The 20,838-nt window shown below is 36.7% G+C and overlaps 1 protein-coding gene across 1 annotated transcript; it reads left to right on the forward strand.

The window, feature by feature from the left end:
* Nucleotides 1-661: 661 nt before the first annotated feature.
* On the forward strand, nucleotides 662-20,494 carry reep2 (receptor accessory protein 2). The gene is made up of 8 exons (XM_067382878.1): nucleotides 662-802; nucleotides 3,055-3,127; nucleotides 5,625-5,701; nucleotides 5,913-6,033; nucleotides 6,160-6,273; nucleotides 6,615-6,762; nucleotides 9,774-9,940; nucleotides 18,124-20,494. Exons 1-8 carry the CDS (start codon nucleotides 771-773, stop codon nucleotides 18,199-18,201), a joined length of 810 nt encoding a protein of 269 aa, XP_067238979.1. The 5' UTR covers nucleotides 662-770; the 3' UTR covers nucleotides 18,202-20,494.
* Nucleotides 20,495-20,838: the final 344 nt, after the last annotated feature.

Here is a 20,838-nt window from a genome sequence, read left to right on the forward strand (position 1 = left end):
CCAGAATGTAGTTTTATGTGTTATCATGTTCAATACATCAAGGCCTAGTTTCACAGAAACATTACTGGTGTGCATCTTGAGACAAAACAATAGCACTGACCTATTTTAAGATAGGCCTATATCAGTGCAAGTTGCTTTCAGCTAATAAAACATGCATTTTATTTAAAAGTGTTTACCTGGTTGTAGTTTCTATTCAAAAAACATTGAATATTTGAGTTTAAACAACACACCAATGCACAATTTTAAAGGTCAGAAAGCCACACATGTTATATAAATAGATAAAAATGAAAAATGAATATGAATTAAGATGGACTAACAAAATGTTGAGCTCCAAATTATGACTTTTGAAACTGACCTATGACATTCTTGGTAAAGTAAGTCCACATGTACATATAGGCTACCATAGGCTATATGACAGTAAAATGCACAGTGTTTTTTTCTTCTGTTTGAAACACTGACAATAACTATGTACTATGGATATGGATACCATGGATACCATGTCAAATATTTGCCAGGGCAGCAATGAAACCGATAAATGAATGTTTGTTTTTTAATAAACGTAGCAGGTGTAAAGATGTTACTGTCCCTTTAAGAGACACGGGCTGAGTGAGCGCATATGCAGCGGCTCCCCGTCATCATAACGGCTATACTGTTACACAGACACACAAGATCCGCTGAGGTTCCTCGTGATATTCAGCATCACTGGTGTGGTCGGAATGGAGATGCTGAATAATCGACTAAAATAAGGAAAAGTCCTCGCAAAGATCAAGATGGTGTCGTGGATCATTTCGCGGATGGTGGTGTGAGTGTATATGCGGCGTGCGCGTGTTTTTGTGTTGTGTGTTGCTGCGGATACAGGACAGAAATAGAGAATATTTCAGCTTATTTTTTCAGTTAAATGCATTAATATTAACATTTAGAGGGATTTAAAGATATTTATCTACTCATTTAAATTGCATTAAGGGTTAAATTGATAAAACAAAGCGATGACTTCATCCAGACGGCTAGGGTTCACCATTTGTGTTTGCTTGTTGTGTGATTTTCACCCTATGTATGATATTGTGACTTAATGTAACAAACACTTCAATAGAGAATATGAAATATAGAAATATTAAAAAACAAAAAAACATATGGCCAGATTTCAGGCATCACATCTGTTTATATTACACCCACATCATCTCCTCTCTATGCTGATGTCATCATACTTTCAAATGCTAATTTTTAAATCTCAAACTGTAATCAAAGACTTCTAAGATGGGTTTCAGAGGGTTTTTCTGTAAGAAGGCCTACCTGCCCAGCTGATTTGTCCTGGCTGGTAATGTTATGTAATGTGAAGGAGGCCATTCAGTTCCATATGACTCAAATTTGTGATGTTTGGGTCTCAGGTGGGTTCCTTAGAGGGATTTACAGTCAGGTGATTTTGATTTTCATTGGATCATACTCCGATTACTAACTCCCTGATAAATCGATTACATCAAACACTTAGGCCATGCATGTGCTGAACAAATTATGCTTGGGCACAAATGGCAGTGGTTGATTTGATTGTTTTGACTTTGATGGTCTGGATATAGGCCATTAGAAACAAACATCAGGCATCATTATTGTGGTTTTGCTGAATATCATGGAATGCTCTTTTCTGTGGCTTTAACTGATGAGCAGATGCATTATGGGAGTCAGGCTAGTTGTAATGGGACAGAGGGCATGCGGTCTGCCACGCGCCAGACTGCCTCGCTGTCCTCATGCTTCATTATGCATTACACATGGTGCACAGTCTATATGAACATACACATTTACAGAGTATAATGCATCATATGCACAACCATAAATTCAAGCATGTTTTTGAAGTCGGCATGAAACAGAAGTTGTGATAATTTTCTTCTCTATTGTGACCAGGGTTGCCAGGTTTTCACAACAAAGCCCGCCAAGTTGCTACTCAAAACTAGCCCAGTCGCGTGCCAGGGGGTAAAATAATCACTTTATTTGGGGTCGCTTCAACACGCGGACTTGAAAAAGAATAGTGTTAAAGTAGCCAAATTCCACGGGAAAACCACAGACTTGGCAACACTGATTGTGACTTAAATCCGCGTGCTTCTCGAACGGCTTCTCAAACAAGAAAAAAATGTAGGGCAGGACTTGATTTTGTCCTTGGGAAATTGATTGGATAGTTGGATGGTTGTGGTTTGCTATTGGTCGATCTCATGTGAGTGACGGGTTGTCCCGCCTTAGGTTTACTGAGGCTATCATCAAAGAGAAGAGATGTCAGAAATTATTTTTATTAAAGATTTCGAGGGGATGTGATTTAAAAAATAAAATAAAATTATGTGCACAGATAAATCATTTATAATAAACACTGCAATATTAAAAATTAAGAATGGTCAGTTTTGGTTTCATGGTGACTTTAAGCCCCAGAACACACAGTGATCAGAATGCTGTCAGCAGTGGGTGGGTGTGGTCTGTCCTGTATCCTGACATCCTCTACTGGATCTGCCAGTGCAGAACGTTCAGATTTTGTCGCCTCAGCACAAAATGGCATGTTTCTGTGTGTAGGAGCGCGAGTGCGTGAGGGCACGTGTCTGAGTGCATGCTGCACATGCAGGACATCTGTGTGGAATCTGGTCTTTTTGCGTGTAGGTCCGTCTTCATGCGCTCATAATTGATTCACTTTTAATGGCTCTCAGATTCACAGTGTTTGCTTTCCAATAGCATCATGAAACATGCTGGTGTGTGTACAGTAGGGTTGGTATTGACTGGGAAAAGTTTTATGAGCTTGCTTTTCACTAAAATACAGAGCCTCTGAATATTTTGCTCAGTCCCCACACCAATATTGGATGTGTGATTCATAAAATTGTTTATTTCTGTTCTGATTAGATTTGAATGAGCCAGAGATATCCATCCTCTAACACTTAAATGCAGCCTCTTAAGTATCGTAATTGTGTCCTGTAACTTGAGGTAACGGTGCAAATGAAATTTTAGCTGCTGAAGTGAGTTAGTGTAATGGTTAGCTTGTCTGTGTCTGCTGGGAGTGTGTTCACTAAGGGTCTTTTCTCTCTGCAGCCTGGCCTTTGGGACCCTCTATCCTGCCTATTCCTCTTATAAGGCTGTGAAGACGAAAAACGTCAAGGAGTATGTAAGTATTTCAGTGCAGCTTCAATTAGGATATTTATACTGACCAGATTTTTTTTTTTTTTTTTTTAACTCTTATGTTATAGTCATGGTCAGTTATATTCAATTATATTGCCATTAAGTGGACAAGATTTTATTTTACGTGGTTAACTTTAGCAGAAAATGATGAAGATCCTAGTATATTGTATATTATTTGTATATTATAATATTTTATATACTATGCTACATATAGATTTAGTGTAAACTGTCTTGATAGCTATTTTGGCACCAAATGTTGGTTGTTAGTTATTTATACAATATGGTGATGAGGTTGAATGGTTGAGCCTGATGAATGTACTAAACAATACAATTTGTGTAAAAATATTGAGTAAATTGAATATTTACAACCCAAGTTCTGGAAATGTAGGGACATTTTTTTTATTTTTTATTTTAAAATGAAAACTAAAAGACTTTCAAATCACATGAGCCAATATTTTATTCACAATACAACATAGATAACATTGCAAATGTTTAAAAGGAGAAATTTTACACTTTTATCCACTAAATGAGATAATTTCAAATTTGATGCAGGCTACAGGTCTCACAAAAGTTGGCACGGGGGCAACAAATGGCTGAAAAAAGCAAGCAATTTTGAAAAGATTCAGCTGTGAGAACTTCTAGCAACTAATTAAGTTAATTGATATCAGGTCTGTAACATGATTAGCTATTAAAGGGATGTCTTAGAGAGGCAGAGTCTCGCAGAGGTAAAGATGGGCAGAGGCTATCCAATCTGAAACAGTGCTTAAAAAGATTGCAATTTGACTTTGAGGAACATTGTTTTTAAAGTATTCCACAAAGGCTTTGCAAATCATATACAGTGCATAACATCATCAAAAGATTCAGAGAAACTGGAGAAATCTCTGTGCGTAAGGGACAAGGCCGAAGACCTTCATTGGATGCTCGTGGTCTTCGGGCCCACAGACGACACTGCACCACTCATCTGCATGATTGTGTCAATGACATTACTAAATGGGCCCAGGAATAATTGCAGAAACCACTGTCTGTAAATCATCTGCAGATGTCAACTAAAGCTCTATCACGCAAAAAGGAACATGGTCCAGAAGCACCGTTTTGTCCTGTGGGCCAAGGCTCATTTAAAATGGACTGTTTCAAATTGGAAAAGTGTTCTATGGTCAGACGAGTCCAAATTTGACATTCTTGTTGGAAATCACGGACGCCGTGTCCTCCGTGCTAAAGAGGAAGGAGACCTTCCAGCGTGTTCTCAGCGTTCAGTTCAAAAGCCAGCATCTCTGATGGTATGGAGGTGGATAAGTATATACGGTATGGGCAGCTTGCATGTTTTAGAAGGCACTATGAATGCTAAAAGGTATATAAAGGTTTTAGAGCAACATGGATGACGTCTATTTCAGGGAAGGCCTTGTGTATTTCAGCAGGACAATGCTAAACCACATACTGCAGCTATTACAACAGCATGGCTTCGTCGTAGAAGAATCCGGGTGCTGAATTGGCCTGCCTGCAGTCCAGATCTTTCACCTGTAGAGAACTTTTGGCACATAATTAAATGAAAAATATGTCAAAGACGACCGCAAACTCTTCAACAGCTGGAAACCTACATCAGGCAAGAATGGGACCAAATTCCAACACCAAAACTCCAGAAACTCATAACCTCGTTGCCCAGACGTCTTCAAACTGTTATGAAAAAAAAGAGGAGATGCTACACCATGATAAACATGCCCCCGTCCCAACTATTTTGAGACCTGTATCAGGCATCAAATTTGAAATGAGCTCATTTAGTGCATAAAATAGTAAAATTTCTCAGTTTAAACATTTGTTATGTTATCTATGTTCTATTGTGAATAAAATATTGGCTTATGTGATTTGGCAGTCTTTTTAGTTTTCGTTTTATTCAAATTTTAAAAAATGTCCCAACATTTCCGGAATTCGGGTTGTATTTTTTAAGGATCCTATTTGCATTTATTAAACTAAATGTATTACATGTTCCAGTAATGTAAGGAACAATGTGTCTTTATTGCTTCAAAAAATACTTTGACATCAGTTTGTACCCTATTCATGTAAAATGCTATATGATAACTTTTAAAAGGGATAATGAGCTTTTTTTCCCCCTAATATTTAAGGAATAAATACTTATAATATGATAAATTCTTTTTTATTAAATATATATATATATATATATATATAATATATATATAATATATAATATATGCATCTTATATACATGTACAAACTGTTTAAGACAACCACCACAGTGATGTGTCATTTGATAATTGCTCAACTGGCTATTAATCTTATTGGCAGTACAGATGAAGACATAACTGGCAAATCCAATGGCAATGGCAACTGTTTTTTTTTTTTTTTTATAAGCAAGCAGTCATGCATAACGCACAAGGCTGTATTCAGCAAGAGCATGTGACCTGATGCATGCTGATGTCATGTGCACACGTGCTTTATTAAAACATCTGTGTGTGTTTTTCCTTCCTCAGGTGAAATGGATGATGTACTGGATAGTGTTTGCAATATTTACAACAGCAGAGACGATCACAGATATGCTTCTCTCTTGGTCAGTCAACTGTCAATACTGTATTTTAGATTATTTTAGATAAATTTATATTTTTTTACAGTTTTGTTTTTTTTGAACTACACAATTTATTTTTATAATGTTATATAAGGGTCATCTTCATCCCTATCATTGTTATTAATAATTATTAATTTATCTTAAGATTTGTTGTATTAATTATTTATATGTTGACCCCCCCACCCCATTTTGCCAGGTTTCCATTTTATTTTGAGCTTAAGATCGCCTTTGTTGTCTGGCTGTTGTCCCCCTACACCAAGGGCTCCAGTGTGCTGTACCGCAAGTTTGTGCACCCCACTCTCTCCAATAAAGAAAAGGTACATTAATATAATCATTAAAAAAAACTATTGTTAGAGGTGGTTGTTTTCAAACAGGTTTCCTGACAAATCAGAGTTAAGGCAGAGTAATGGATTTGTGTTGCATGACATATGTGTGTTTTACAGGAAATTGATGAGTACATAACCCAGGCTAAAGACCGCAGTTATGAGACCATGATGCGGTTTGGGAAGAGAGGGCTCAACATTGCAGCTACTGCAGCCGTCACAGCTGCCACAAAGGTGAAATCACTGAATAAATGTATTAATTTCTTTAAAAGAAATCTTACTGACCTCAAACTTCTGATCAGTAATGTATAATAATACGTCTTTCTGAAATAAGAATTGCTAAAAGTAAAAAATACTTTTGTGGTGGAAAATATAGGCAATTCAAGTAAAAATACTGGTCTGAAATACTGGTCCAGCATATAAAAATTCTTATTGTTATGACTTGTAGGTGCTATACAGAGGTGCAGATGTTTGTTGCATAGTGTGAAAAGTTACAGTAAAAGTACAGTAGTATTGTGCATCTAGAATAAGAATATGCAATTGTAATGTTTGTCTGTTGTGTTATTGAACTGCAGGGTCAGGGTGTGTTATCAGAGAAGCTGCGTAGCTTCAGCATGCAGGATCTGACTCTGATTCAGAACGAAGTCGCACTGCACCTGGACGGCACAGAAGACACGCACACCGCAGCCACGCTACCTCGTGCTAAAACAGTCACACGCACAGGTAACATCTTCCTAACTAGGGATGCTAAGGATTAATCTGCTATCTATTAATTGTTGATCATAACTTAATCATTAAAACGATTGGTCGATTTAAGCAAGGTCATCATTAGAGAGTGTAGTTGCTCAAAACACGTGCAGCAGACACGAGGAAAAATGAAGCGAGAGCGCCGTAGTTATGCACTCTAAATGTATAAATGTCTTCAAGCCATGCAATGGATTTGGTAGGCTAGCCTTTATCACGAAACATAATTAACCGAGGGTCCAAACAAGTGATTTTACTGAACATAAGAACTACTTATAAAGTAAATAAAAAGTACAGAGAATAAACAACAAGTAATAAGATCCTGGTGGATGAGTGATGATCATCCAGCACTGTTTTAGATGTGTGCTCCTATTCTGTGGCGCATTGGTAAATCAATGTGTGATCAAACCAATCCAATGCTCTAGCTGTAAAACGGTGTTCGATTGGTCTCTACACATCGTCCCTACCCATTGTAACCACCCACCACACCCAAGATGCAGTTTTTTATTGTTTGAAATTTCAAATGACGTTGGAAAACATTGCGTTCCAGAAGTCCTATAGCTTTAGTCAAGCAGCGTGTCATGTCATTTAATACACTATGCATTGTCTAGTGTTGTGTTTGGGCTCGTTCCTGACACCTGCTCTAAATAAAGATATGTGATTTACTAGAAACAAAAACGTGGTGCAAAAGCTTCAAGTGTATACCGTTTACACATGCATTGGCTGTATATAGTTATATATAGTATAGTTTGGTCTCTAACTGAAACAAATATGCTTGATGTATTCTGCTAGTTGAGACCTTTTCAGTGATATATGACATAAGTCTATGTAAGACGATTTTACAGATCACATTTTCATGTAAAGCAGTTTTTTTCACACTATGAAAATAGAGCACTTCTGTTATGTCAGCAAATTTAAAAAACTTAAGTGATTGTCATATTCCCTATATTCACTGTAAAGCCAAGCTTCTAAACTAATTTGACACCTATTTTGTGTTGGTTAAACAAGTGGTTGTTAAAGGAACACTCCACTTTTTTTGAAAATAGGCTCATTTTCCAACTCCCCTAGAGTTAGTTAAACAGTTGAGTTTTACCGTTTTTGAATCCATTCAGCCAATCTCCGGGTCTGGCGGTAGCACTTAAGCAGCAGCTCAGCATAAGTCATTGAATCTGATTAGACCGTTAGCATCTCGCTCAGAAATGACCAAAGAGGAAAATGAAAAGTTGTGATTTTCTAGGCCGATATGGCTAGGAACTATACTAATACTAACTATACTAAAATGATAACCCCCCTTCAGATTTAAGAGGTTAAGGTTAACGATTTATCCATTAAGTGATTGTTAAACAATTTAAACAACGATTGATTATGGGAATTTATGTAAATCGTCATCCCTACTCCTAACAATACATTCGCATAGAATCGAAAGGCCCTGATATACTCACGTTGAAGTTCTTTTTCGTTCTTCACTTAGGGGTAAAAAGAAGTTTGGCATTTCTTTCATAACAGTAACTGTAAACTGTTAGCAAACATCGCAACGCCACCCACACTGCTGAGAGCGGCATTTAGATGAATATGTAAAAAATATGTGCTGCGCACTTTCATTTCAGTCCCAAAATAAACGCATCAAAAAATGACAGCAGTTAAGAAAGCATCTGATTTTATCGATGTGGATATATTCTCCAGCTCTGTTATTTCTGTAAAGTTTGCTTTGGCAAGCTGTTTCAAACTCCTGAAACTATCTACAAATGAACTTGGTTTTGGCCTGATGTTGTTTGAGATAATGTCACACCAGTTCGTTCTTCAATTTCGCTTGAAGTATCTCGAGGACTTAACTTTGTGGAACTAAAACATAATAGGCCATGTTCACACAGTCAGTGTTTGGTTTCAAAATCGTAACAGGTGTGACTCCCTAAATGTAATCCTGTACATACAGGAGCAGACGGGTGCGGATTGAAAAATGTTGGTATGTAACCACAATAAATCTACTTCTTTAATGCTTGAATAACCATAGTGACAGATAACTCTAGCAAATGCCCCTGTTTCAATGCCATTTCAATACTACTCATATTTATAATGTTCTGTTCAAACACACACAGGCAGGTCAGTGAGGTGTGAATGTGTGTTTGCTGACTCACTGAAAGCCTCTCTGCAGGCAGCCATTGTCTCAGCCTGTTTATAATGCTGATGCTGATGTGACCAGCATGTGATTCAACTGCCTACTGGATGAGAGAGAGGAGGGGTCAATCTGCTGGAGTTTGTTCATACGCAACTGCACTCTGTTCTCCATTTGTTGGATGAGTTTCAGCACTCATTCAACAGGATCAAGACCATGAAGTTTGGTCTCTTCACACACTGTGACGTCATTAAACTGGCAAGATGCTGAAGATCATGACCCCCACGTGAGGCTTTACAGCAAATATGAACAAAGCTTGTGGTAGAATCATCCAGAGTTCCACAGAGGAGATGATTTCAATAATTAGATGTATAGAGATTCTATTAGCACACAGAGCTCCTTCATTGAATTACAGAGCGTCAAACATGATGCATTGTGAATGGACAAGTAAAAGGCTCTTCTAAAGAAGTCTTTGTGTTGCACGCTTTGAATGAGGTCTGGCAAGCTTTAAATGCCAGAGAGAGTATGTTTGCACCGCAGTGCCTGAGAGCCAATATTCACACCACAAGACAAATTTTATGCTCTGATTTGATTAGGTTCATTTATTTGGGTCTTTAAACATGATTATGTATATGAATTAGGAAAGGGGTCCCGCAGAAAGAGAGCATCATATTCAGGGATCCGTGGCATCAAAAAGTTTGAAAACCCCTGGCCTGAGAGACCTACTCAAAATAATTTGCCTCAAACTAATAAAAAACAAATGATAACATGTCACATTCATGCCAGCTGCTTATCTAGAGGGAAAAATCCAGTACAGCACATGCTGCTGAGTAGGAATTATGTCTAAAACTGTATCCATCATTATTGTTTTCCTCAGTTCGTGCCACACCCATCCCAGCTGACACTGAATCACAGCACAGCTCTCGCTCTGATGATCAGTCGGATAGCAGGACTGAGCATTCAGATGAAGATGTAGCCGATAAGGCCCCCAAACGCACCCCGAGCATCAGAGCAGCCAAGAAACCAGCTGCTGCCAAGACAGAGGTACATGAATCAATTGCTCTTTTTACCTAACACCCTCTTTTTTTCTTTTTTCTTTTACACATAGATAGAGCCTAATAACTTTTTCCCACACCTACTGATGACCTTTTTACCAGCCATTATGAAACCAACATTTTTAATATCCGTGAAAATCCACAATTTTCTATTCCAATTTCAATACCACAGCTAAAACTACCATTCTAACTAATAATTGAAAACATTATTAAAGACAAGTAAGCAGTCTGTAATAAAATAAGAACAAATGATCAAATTACAAGCAATGGCACAATAAATACAATAGAATAATGATATAAATGAAATAAGCAATGCTTTTCAGGTAGGTTTTTCAAGTAGGTCTAACAGTAGTTTTCAGGTACAGAAATTGAATAATGAAATGTAAAATAACACTACATAATCTTTTCTATATCAATTAAACATTGAGTAACTTTTGTTACTTTATTAAGAATTAATTTTTCAAGAGCAGTGAGTATTTTCTAACATTTAAAAACACAGATAGCAGTATATTAGGCTGCTGTCACTTTAAGACCGAATGCACAGATCCAATATACTGATACATTTTGTACACTTTTATTTAAAACCAACTATGTTTACTGGGACACTTGACAAGATGGGCATTTTTTGACAATTTTGTGTAAATGTATCCATTCAAGCACAAGAAGATGTGAAGGAGAGCTCGATTTATTATTCATGCGATGTCTGAGACATGGCTTTCTGCGCACACACAGTGCACGTGTAATGAATTAGTTCACATTTTCGTGCACTTGAATATTTTTACATTGGCAAGGCTTAAACGTTTGTGATGATGCAGCACTGGCCTGTCAACTGTCCCATTCATGTTTGTTTGCGTTCATGTTCTCACATGATAATACAGTGTGTTATAAAGCATGAAATGGTGGAAGTATTAGAAAATGGATACAAATGTCTTGAATGTGTCCTATACTTGTGTTTTCACAAACTGTATTATGTGCAGCACATGTTTTTGTTCTGAGTGTTGAGGCAATTTCAGCATTTTTTGATTGTGTCTGGAATATTCAGTAAGAGAGCTAAAAAAGTTGCCTTTTTTTTTCTTCTTTCATGGATCACAAAAGTCATGTGTAGCAGAATTTTCATGCTGCTCTTCTTTAAAAACTCTATGAAAACACAATTGAAGTGGCTCATACATCTTGTGCACTATTTATCAAGTCTTCAATTCTGAAGAAATATGAAAAGCCTGCAGCTACTGAAATGAGTAAATAAATGTTCCCTGGTTAGATGTTTTATTTGCCATACCCATAATTCAGAGCTTATTTTGTCACTAGTAGTTTGTAATATGTGATTGTCACTCTTAAAGCACTCTTAGAGTTCGCTGAAATACAGTGCATTCAGAAAACATTCAGAACAATTAATTTTGTCACATTTTATGTTGCACCCTTGTGCTAATGATTTAATTTATTAGGTTTTTTCACATTTATGTACACTCCACATCCCATAATGACAAAGCAAAAATCAGATTTGTGATAAGCTTATCTCGGGTGCATCCCATTTCTCTGTTTCTACCTTTTGATTGAAGTAAATCTGTGGCAAATTCAATTAACTGGAAATTATTTGGAAAGCTCAGTGTCAGGATTGTGTCGAGGCACATATCTAGGGTAGGCTAGGAAAAAATTCTGCTGGATTGAAGGCTCACAAGAGCACAGTGGCCTCCATTTTTCTTAGATGGAAGAGACTTTTTCTAGAGCTGGCCACCCTATATGAACAGTAACAATGGTGACGGTTTTGTATCAAATCCAGTCCTAATATTTTGGAAGTGCAGAAAACAGCGTCTTTTTGACATGTCGACAACACACACCAAACTCTTCCAGGCCTCAGCTACAACTACATTGTTTGAGGTTCAAAGTAGACGTTTGCAGGCAGCCAAAGAAGACCGCAGGCTTGTATTATACAAACAAACCTAGTAAGACTGGAATTACTGGGCCTGTTTACACCTGGTCACATCATGTGTTTTACTGATCGGATAGCTATATGATTTATTGGCCACATAAATGTCACCGCAAAACAAATATAAATCTGATCTTCAATTCCCACATTATATTCAAGCCTACCTGAGTTCATGTCAACGAAAGCAACAGATATGAGCTGCATTTTATTTATCATCAGCTAATTTTAAAACAAAAAACCGGCATCAGAACTCGTAAGATCATTCAGTCTCACTAATTATAATGAGGATAATTGTGTTACTTTCAGTTTCATTTATGCAGCAGTTTGCACGTTGTCTTGCTGAAGAGATACTCAACTACTCATTTGTGGTGATGCGTGGTGCAGTAGCACTGTCATATCTGCCTATAACGTCATAAAGCCTGTAACACTCTCTCACATTTATTTTTTTTACTGTTTTGGGAGGAGTAAAATTTACATATGTGGTTTCAACAACCAGATGGATTTACAAATGTCTAGTTTCTTTTGGAATGAGTCTCAAACCACCTCCTCAAGTGGTTCGAAAGTCCATCTCGTACTCGAAAGCGGCACCTGGTCTGTTCACGGATAGCTATCCATTCAGAGTATATGCATGAAGTGACCAGGAGTAAACAGGTCCACTGATGACTCGTTTCAGGCAGTACAGAATTGGTTCTTTCTTTTAGAAGACTCCATTTATTGTGCACTTTGATCGTTGCAGACCTTGTACATTCACAAACCGCTATATTACACATGAAAGATAATATCTGAAAAAGCAAAATACTCTTAATCCTTTTGTCATTATGGGTAATGGAACATAAAAAAAAAAAAAAAAAAAAGATTTTAAGGTGTGGTCACATTTAGCACTTTTGAGCTTTTGTTTGGCAAACATTTCAATTGGAATCCACATGATCTGGAATTTTGCGTGAGGGCAAAAGATTGGTCATTTGTATTTACTGCACTGATCAACAGAAAGCTGTTTGGTTTGAAAGTGACTTCTGTGTGAGCAGTGCTTCATACATCGCTTGTTGACAATAGACCTTTTTGCCTGCTAAATTTCAGACATTTCGCTAATGTGTTCGCACCTTAAAGGGTTAGTTCACCCAAAAATAAAAAAAATTCTTTTATTAATTACTCACCCTCATGTCTTTCCAAACCTGTAAGTCTTTTGTTCATCTTCAGAACACAAATTAAGATATTTTTAATAAAATATGAGTTGTTTCTTTCCCTCCATTGACATCTACGTGACTACCACTTCGACGCTTCAAAAAGTTCATAAAGAGATCGTAAAACTAATCCACATGAATTGAGTGGTTTAGTCCAGTTTTTCTTAAAGGGATAGTTCACCCAAAAATGAAAATTTGATGTTTATCTGCTTCCCCCCCAGTGCATCCAAGATGTAAAGGACTTTTTTTCTTCAGTCGAACGCAAATTATGATTTTTAACTGCAACCGCTGCCGTCTGTCAGTCAAATAATAGCAGTAGATGGGAACTTGAACAATAAGAGTAGAAAAAACTTCCATAGACAAATCCAAATGAAACCCTGCGGCTCGTGACGGCACATTGATGTCCTAAGACACGAAACGATCAGTTTGTGCGAGAAACCGAACAGTATTTATATCATTTTTTACCTCTAATACACCACTATGTCCAACTGCGTTCAGCTTCCGGCTAGTGAGGTCTGATCGCGCTCTGACAACGGAAGTGATGTCTCGCGCTCATTGAAGTATATGGGCGAGACATCACTTCCGTCTTCAGAACGCGTTTTTTGACCTCACTAACAGGAAGCTGAACGAAGTTGGACATAGTGGTGTATTAGAGGTAAAAATGATATAAATAATGTTCGGTTTCTCGCACAAACCGATCGTTTCGTGTCTTAGGACATTAATGTGTCGTCACGAGCCGCAGGTTTTAATTTTGATTTGTCTAAGCAAGTTTTATTTACTGTTATAGTTGAAGTTCCCATCTACTGCTATTAATTGACTGACAGACGACAGCGGTTGCAGTTAAAAATCATAATTTGTGATCGACTGAAGAAAAAAAGTCACCTACATCTTGGATGCACTGGGGGTAAGCAGATAAACATCAAATTTTCATTTTTGGGTGAACTATCCCTTTAAGAGACGTGATTGCGAGAATTAATTTAGGCTTTTATAAACATTCATCAACTCAGACATCAGTTGTGGTAAACGGAAGCATGGTAAACTTTTTTTGCTTGACGTGCAAGAACCAATGAGGTAGGGCTTGGACAATAAGTCGATGCATAGCAAATCAAGAAATGATTCTGGATGGATTCTGAGATGTTCTGAATGCATCGCGATTCTCTCTTGAATCAAGCTTAGTTTTTAACCGCAGATGGCACTGTGTGCTTTAGGTCGTGTGTCCACCAAGGCATTTTTTCCAGTGGCTAGCGTGCTTTTCCAGTTGTTTTCAATGTGAGGACCATGTTTTTTTAAAATGTCAGGAGCGTAACAAGGCACTGAGCTTCTTTTTCACATGCTCAACATTCTTCAACTGGAGGTGACCGGTAAAAAATGTTCAACATTGAGTAAAACGCTGCGTTCATCATTGTCACTTTGTAGCCAGCCGTCCAATCAGAGAGGAGGAGGGTGGGGCAAATCCAACACCGACCAACTTTCACAAAATTCTTACTGTACAACAACATCAACAAGAAGAGAACGGAACAAAATGGATGAGAAATTAATATTGCTGGTCTCTGAACATACATGGCCAGTACTCTACATTGTGTCGACATTTTTAGTCTGAAACAAATTACCTGCTACCTGTAACCGTGCTGCAGATATTCCATATCATAGTAACAAAGCATCTCAACTGAAAAAAAAAAAAAAAAAAAAAGCGTTGCCAAAGCACTCACAGATAAGTGTTTTCAGCTGGCAAAAAAAGCTTTGGTGGCCGTAGAAACAGCTGTACTCGGCTTGCTTCCAATTTCTTAAACACACCACTTGAGGCTTCTATAAAATAATCATTTGAATCAAGTGAATTACAAGGGTGTTTGCAGTGGGCTGTTTACATTAATCTCATGTCATAAAAGCATTCTGAGGTGCACGTACATTCTCAGACTCAGCCAAACCAAAGAGGCGACACTCTGATCCTTTTTGGGCAACTAGATGTTTGGGCAACACTAGATGGCGCTCCGGTAACGCGGCCGCCATTATGGGGTGAAAATGCCAACTGGACTATAGAATCTTTCACATCTTACGCACCCAAAATTGGCGAATTTCACAACTGAATCAGAAGCACAATAGAACATTTTTCAAATGAAGTCATCAGTAAATTGTATGGCTCCTACAGTAAATGTTGTATTGTCTTTATATATGTTTTATTTTACCAGTTGTTGAATCCAACCATTCATCCATCTGAGGTAACATAGTTAGCCTACTTTATTGAATATTTCCATTCTATGCAACTTTACACATTTATTTATAGTAAATTAATAATTAATACTTTAAGATCATCATGTTTGCAGCGAACAATATAGATAAGACCTAGTGGAATAATAGTATTACTCCACTATCTGAATTGTAATGTATACACTACCGTTCAAAAGTTTGGGATCGGTAAGATTTTTAATGTCTTGAAAAGAAGTTTCGTCTGCTCACCAAGGCTGCATTTATTTAATTAAAAATACAGTAAAATGAGTAATATTGTGAAAAATTATTACAATTTAAAATAACTGTTTTCTATTTAAAAATATTTGAAAATGTAATTTATTCTTGTGTTGGCAAAGCTGAATTTTCAGCATCATTGCTCCAGTATTCCGTGTCACATGATCCTTCAGAAATCATTCTAATATGCTGATCTGCTGCTCAAGAAACATTTATTGTGTACAGATGTACAAAATATTTGTGTACAATATTTTTTTTCAGTATTCTTTGATGAATAGAAAGTTCAAAAGAACATCTCAAATCTAATCTTTTGTAACATTATAAATGCCTTTACTGCCACTTTTGATTGATTTAATGCATCCTTGCTGAAAAAAATATTAATTTCTTTAAATTGTTCTCAAAAAAATAAAAATAAAAATTCTTACTGACCCCAAACTTTTGAAAGTTAGTGTATAATGTTACAAAAGCTTACAGTATTTCAGATAAATGCTGTTCTTTTGAACTTTGTATTCATCAAGGAATCCTGAAAAAAAAGTACACAACTTTTTTCAACATTGATAATAATAATAATAATAATAATAATAATAATAATAATAATAAATGTTTCTTGAGCAGTATAAATTTTATATTATATTCCAATAGAAAATAGTTATTTTAAATTGTAATAATATTTCACAATATTACTGTTTTTACTGTATTTTTAATTAAATAAATGCAATCTTGGTGAGCAGACAAAATTTATTTTAAAAATATTAAAAATCTTACCGATCTCAAACTTGTACATTTGTACGTTTTAACGGATCACGCTACAAACATAATGATCTTATAATACATGATGCATTGCTGTGTCCATTATCGCATAATTCCCACTTTTGGACACTTATGCTTTAACATACAACACTGCAAAAACAAGCTGTTGTTTTCTGTTATATATTAATTGTCCAACATTCCCAATTTTTTTTGATGCATGTCCTTAATTTAATTTCATATGTTGGTATTAATTCAATGTTTATAATGCTAATACTTGAACTTCAAAGAATTTTATCCCAAACTGACTGGGTTTCTCAATTACCGTAAATCCCGCCCATTAAATCCGACTGACAACTATATATGGGCATCATATTATGACACCAAACGAAGGATTTTGGCCATTTTATAGGAAACAATTTCCATAACAATTAAGGGGCCATTAGTTTGCCCAACCCTATTGAAATCAATTAATTATTTGATTAAAGTGCTCCGTTTGCAGATGCTATTACTGGCTCTCACAATAAAAGTAAAAAAAAAACTTATGTAATTACTATATATAATATTTTTTCAAAATGCTGTGTAAATATGTACCTTATTAAAGTGAATTAAAATGCAGCCTTATTAATGAGCAAAACGTTCGGATGTTAAACGCACTATTTACGCGTGGCTGGGAGCAGGTGTAGATTTCTTTCGTACCAACTAACATTTGGAAAATACGAACAATTTAATGAATCCGAAAATTTACGCCAGAACCACTTTACACACGATTTACACAAAAATTTGTTCTGCTCGTGTTTCATGAATGAGACCCACAGTCTGTAAAATAAACTGTAAAAAGGATTTGATGATCACTAGTGATAGTATTTTATTGTGTTGTCATCATTCAGGTTAAATTTTAGCTTTAATGTAGTACGTTTTTTATTTATTTATTTTTTTTTATAACCAAAGCAGCCATAGAAACTAGTGGACCGACGAGTCGCTTTCACCCCAAAATGGCGGAAACGCAGGGCTGCTGCTGGGCGGCGGTGTTGCAATGGAACATTCTATTGCGTTTCACTTCTTGTTATTGTACATTCTTTGGCCAAACGCACAAGTGCTCTTCAGTGATCTTCTTTATGAGCATTTGAGCGTGCAGTTAAAAACTAGCCTAGAGCGCCATCTGCTGTTCAAAACTAAGCTCAGAATCAGTCTACAAATCACTATGCATTGATTTGTTGTCCCAGCCCTACAATGAGGTTCATTCTCATGTGTTACGCAGCATGTTTGAGTTTTCGCAAGAACCAGTGAGGTTTGTTCTCACGTGTCAAGCATGTACGGTTTAGCTTCTGTTTATGTTCGCTGACGTTTTTCTGTGAATAAAAGCCTAAATTCAATCTATTCATCATATAAAGCAATTGTATCCCTTCAGAAAATTTGGACTAAACTGCTTAATTCATATGGATTAGTTTCACAATCTTTTTATGAACTTCTTGAAGCATCAAAGTAGTAGATTAACTGTCAATTGAGGAACGGTAAGCTCTCCGATTTCATCAAAAAGATCTTAGTTTGTGTTTCGAAGTTCAAAAAAAGTCTTACAGGTTTGGAACATCATGAGGGCGAGTAAATGATGACATTTTGGGTAAACTAACCCTTTAAGTCTGCATCAAAGCAAAATGAAGGTGTATCAATGCTTTCTGAATGCACTCTAGTCTGTCACATCAACCTACATTTTCCATGACTTTGTGTGTGAGCGGTTGTGAGCACATGCCTTCACTAAATTGTTCATAAATTGTTTTAACCATAAAAGGTATTAATGCTCTTTTTTTTTTTTTTTTTTTTTTTTTTTTGTTAACCACCATTTCCTTCTGTCATCTCCAGCCGACCACCAAGACAGTGAAGAAACCGCCAAAGAAGAAAGCCACACCCACGACCAACAACAATGCTGAATCACCATGAGTCGCAGAGTTCATCCATCCCTGGACAACACACAAACATCACATGCTTTCTCATACTAACAACCAAATATTAGCGCTCTTCACTATAGATACGTACTGACACCCGCAGATGCACACATAAACATCGCCTGAGGCTGTTTTTATCTAGTAGGTTTAATGCGTGAGTATGTTTAGACATCAGGCTTCGTGCGTTTTCCATTTTCCACGTTATCACTCCTGTGCGTGTGCTAAGTAAGGCTGGGTCTTGTCTTATTCTCTGTAGGCCTTATTATTAGAGAGCAGCCTTGTAAAGCATCAGACCAGGAAGCAGCGCCTGCACATGATCATTCATCAACACTTCTGTCTCTTATAACCACAGATTCCATACCAGAACTCCATGTTTTCCATAATAGAGGCCGGATCGCCCTTTTTTTTTTTTTAGCATGTAGGACACGCGCTATGGGACGAACAAGAATTGAGAACAGAAAAATTGGGCTATTAAATGAATAGCAACAAACTTGATTTACTTGCATCCATAGAGAGTTGTGGAGGCGCCCAGAGCAGTTCTGTTCTTATTCCGGGTCACCGAACATCCAGCGTTTTGTTGTGAATATTCATGATCAAAGAGGTCAGATGTCTACTGGAAGCTGCAGGCTCTCAAACGCTCTTGCCATTAATAGTGCTTTTGTCAGCTGGGGCTGGAGGCGTTCAGCTCGCATAAGCAGACCCTTGTGCTAATTTTACACTCGCATAGCGTGATGTTCCGCATTTTGAAAGTATTGTAAGACATTTATATTATCTGGTAGATCAGATTGCAGGTGTCATCTGGTAGGGAGCAAGATGAAAACAATCACATGTTGGCCACAGAAAAGAGCAACATCCCTCTGTCTTGAATAATCTGCCTTTCAGTGTTGTTTTTTTTGTTGTTGTGACTTGCTTAGGAAACTCATACTCATATCAGTTTGTCAGATTTGGTCGGCGCAGCACAAAATATGGCATCACCTGAGAGTTGGCAAATGGTTCAATGTGGTCATTGTTGAAAATCATAGGTGCTTTTATAAATTATGCTGGCGTAAAACCCTCTGGTCCATTTTTAAAGACATCTATTAATTTGTTTTTTGTTTTTTTTGTATTGGACCCTGTGAACCATATTAATTTGAAATTGCATGTAGCCCTAAATCCAAATGTGGGCAGTTGTGTTTCCCAGCACAGCTGTTCAGATATGAAGGATTTGGTGTTTGTTACTGATCTTGAGTTCAGAAATTACAACTTGCAATCCTACTTAGAGCTGGTAGGGGGCGCTGCTGTACAGGAAAAGAGCACAGCGCTCTGCCTGTCAGATTGAATGATTACACATGGATGGGGAATTGTTTAAATCAGTCGGTTATTTTAGCTGAAATTTATTTGAAAATGTTCATTTGTATAATACTATTGACTGTACAAAATTTCTGCCTTACTGTGATAGGCTTTTTAAGTTATTTTTCCTTTCTTTGTTTACGTTTAAGTTGTCACTTTTGTAGGGTAGGATGTACAGAAACATTTCTTGTAAAAAGTGCTCTTTGTTTTGTGCATGGGTGTGGTGTTTTAATTTAGTGTTTTCTCTCTGCCTTATTTTGTAGAGAAATGAAACATGGGGGCAGTTGCGTTTGAGAACAACTAATGATGGTTTTACAAGTGCAAAACATGCATCAGTCTTGCATTAGACACTCAAACATGTAGTTAATAGCAGATAGATGTTTCTGTAGAAACACGGTTCAGAAATAACATACAGTAATGCATCTGTTGTCATGACACATTGCTGTCTTAACTATCATCATGATCTTTAATTCAGTGTTGCTGATTGGCAACTTGACATTTTCTGTCTGTCTCTTGAGTAATTCGGTTTTTAAAAAAGAAACAAAAGTTTTTTTTTTTTCTTTTTAATTAAATTCTATGTGTGGTTGGTTCTCACCAGCCCACACAAAAATGACAAGTCAGTCGCACTCTTTTCTTTGTTCCTATTTTTCGCCCCCACCCTTTTGTTCAGTATTTCTTATTTGCATAATCAAAAATGACAATAACTTGTTTTTAATTCACCGATGTCTGCACTGAGCGAGATGTGACAAATTGAACGTATTCAGTTTTTCTTTTATATTTTCTCTAGTGTGTTGGAAATTGGTGTTATTGCATAGATTTGAACTGTGAGAGCATAGTCAACATTAATATATTGTTTGTGCCAATTCTCAATGCTCTTAATATATTAAAAGAATGAAAAGAAAGAGATTGCTGCTAAGTGTGTACTAACTGACCTTGAATTATTATTCAATAAAAATGCAATTACATCCCTAATGGATTATTCATTTAACTCATTTAGTATGTGGTTTTAGCTATTTCTATCTATATCTTTTTTTTTTCTTCTTCTTTTTCTTCTTTCTTTTTTGAACTTTGTTCATCATAAACCTGGCAAACCTGCAGCAGTTCCGGAGAGCTCCATTCTTTATTTTCTAGTCCAGCACATCCAGTGGTTTTGAAGCACATCATAAGGATGTTTCATAACGTTATGGAATAACTTTATCCCCTCTGTACGAGAGTAATAACTGTACCACCTTTAGCTGCATAAACAGCAACCATTCCTGTAATTTAATATCTGCCTTTAGTTTTTCATTGGAGGAGAAAGAAC

The sequence above is a fragment of the Chanodichthys erythropterus genome, chromosome 1 (assembly GCF_024489055.1).
Source record: "Chanodichthys erythropterus isolate Z2021 chromosome 1, ASM2448905v1, whole genome shotgun sequence".
In the NCBI taxonomy this organism is placed as follows: Eukaryota; Metazoa; Chordata; class Actinopteri; order Cypriniformes; family Xenocyprididae; genus Chanodichthys; species Chanodichthys erythropterus.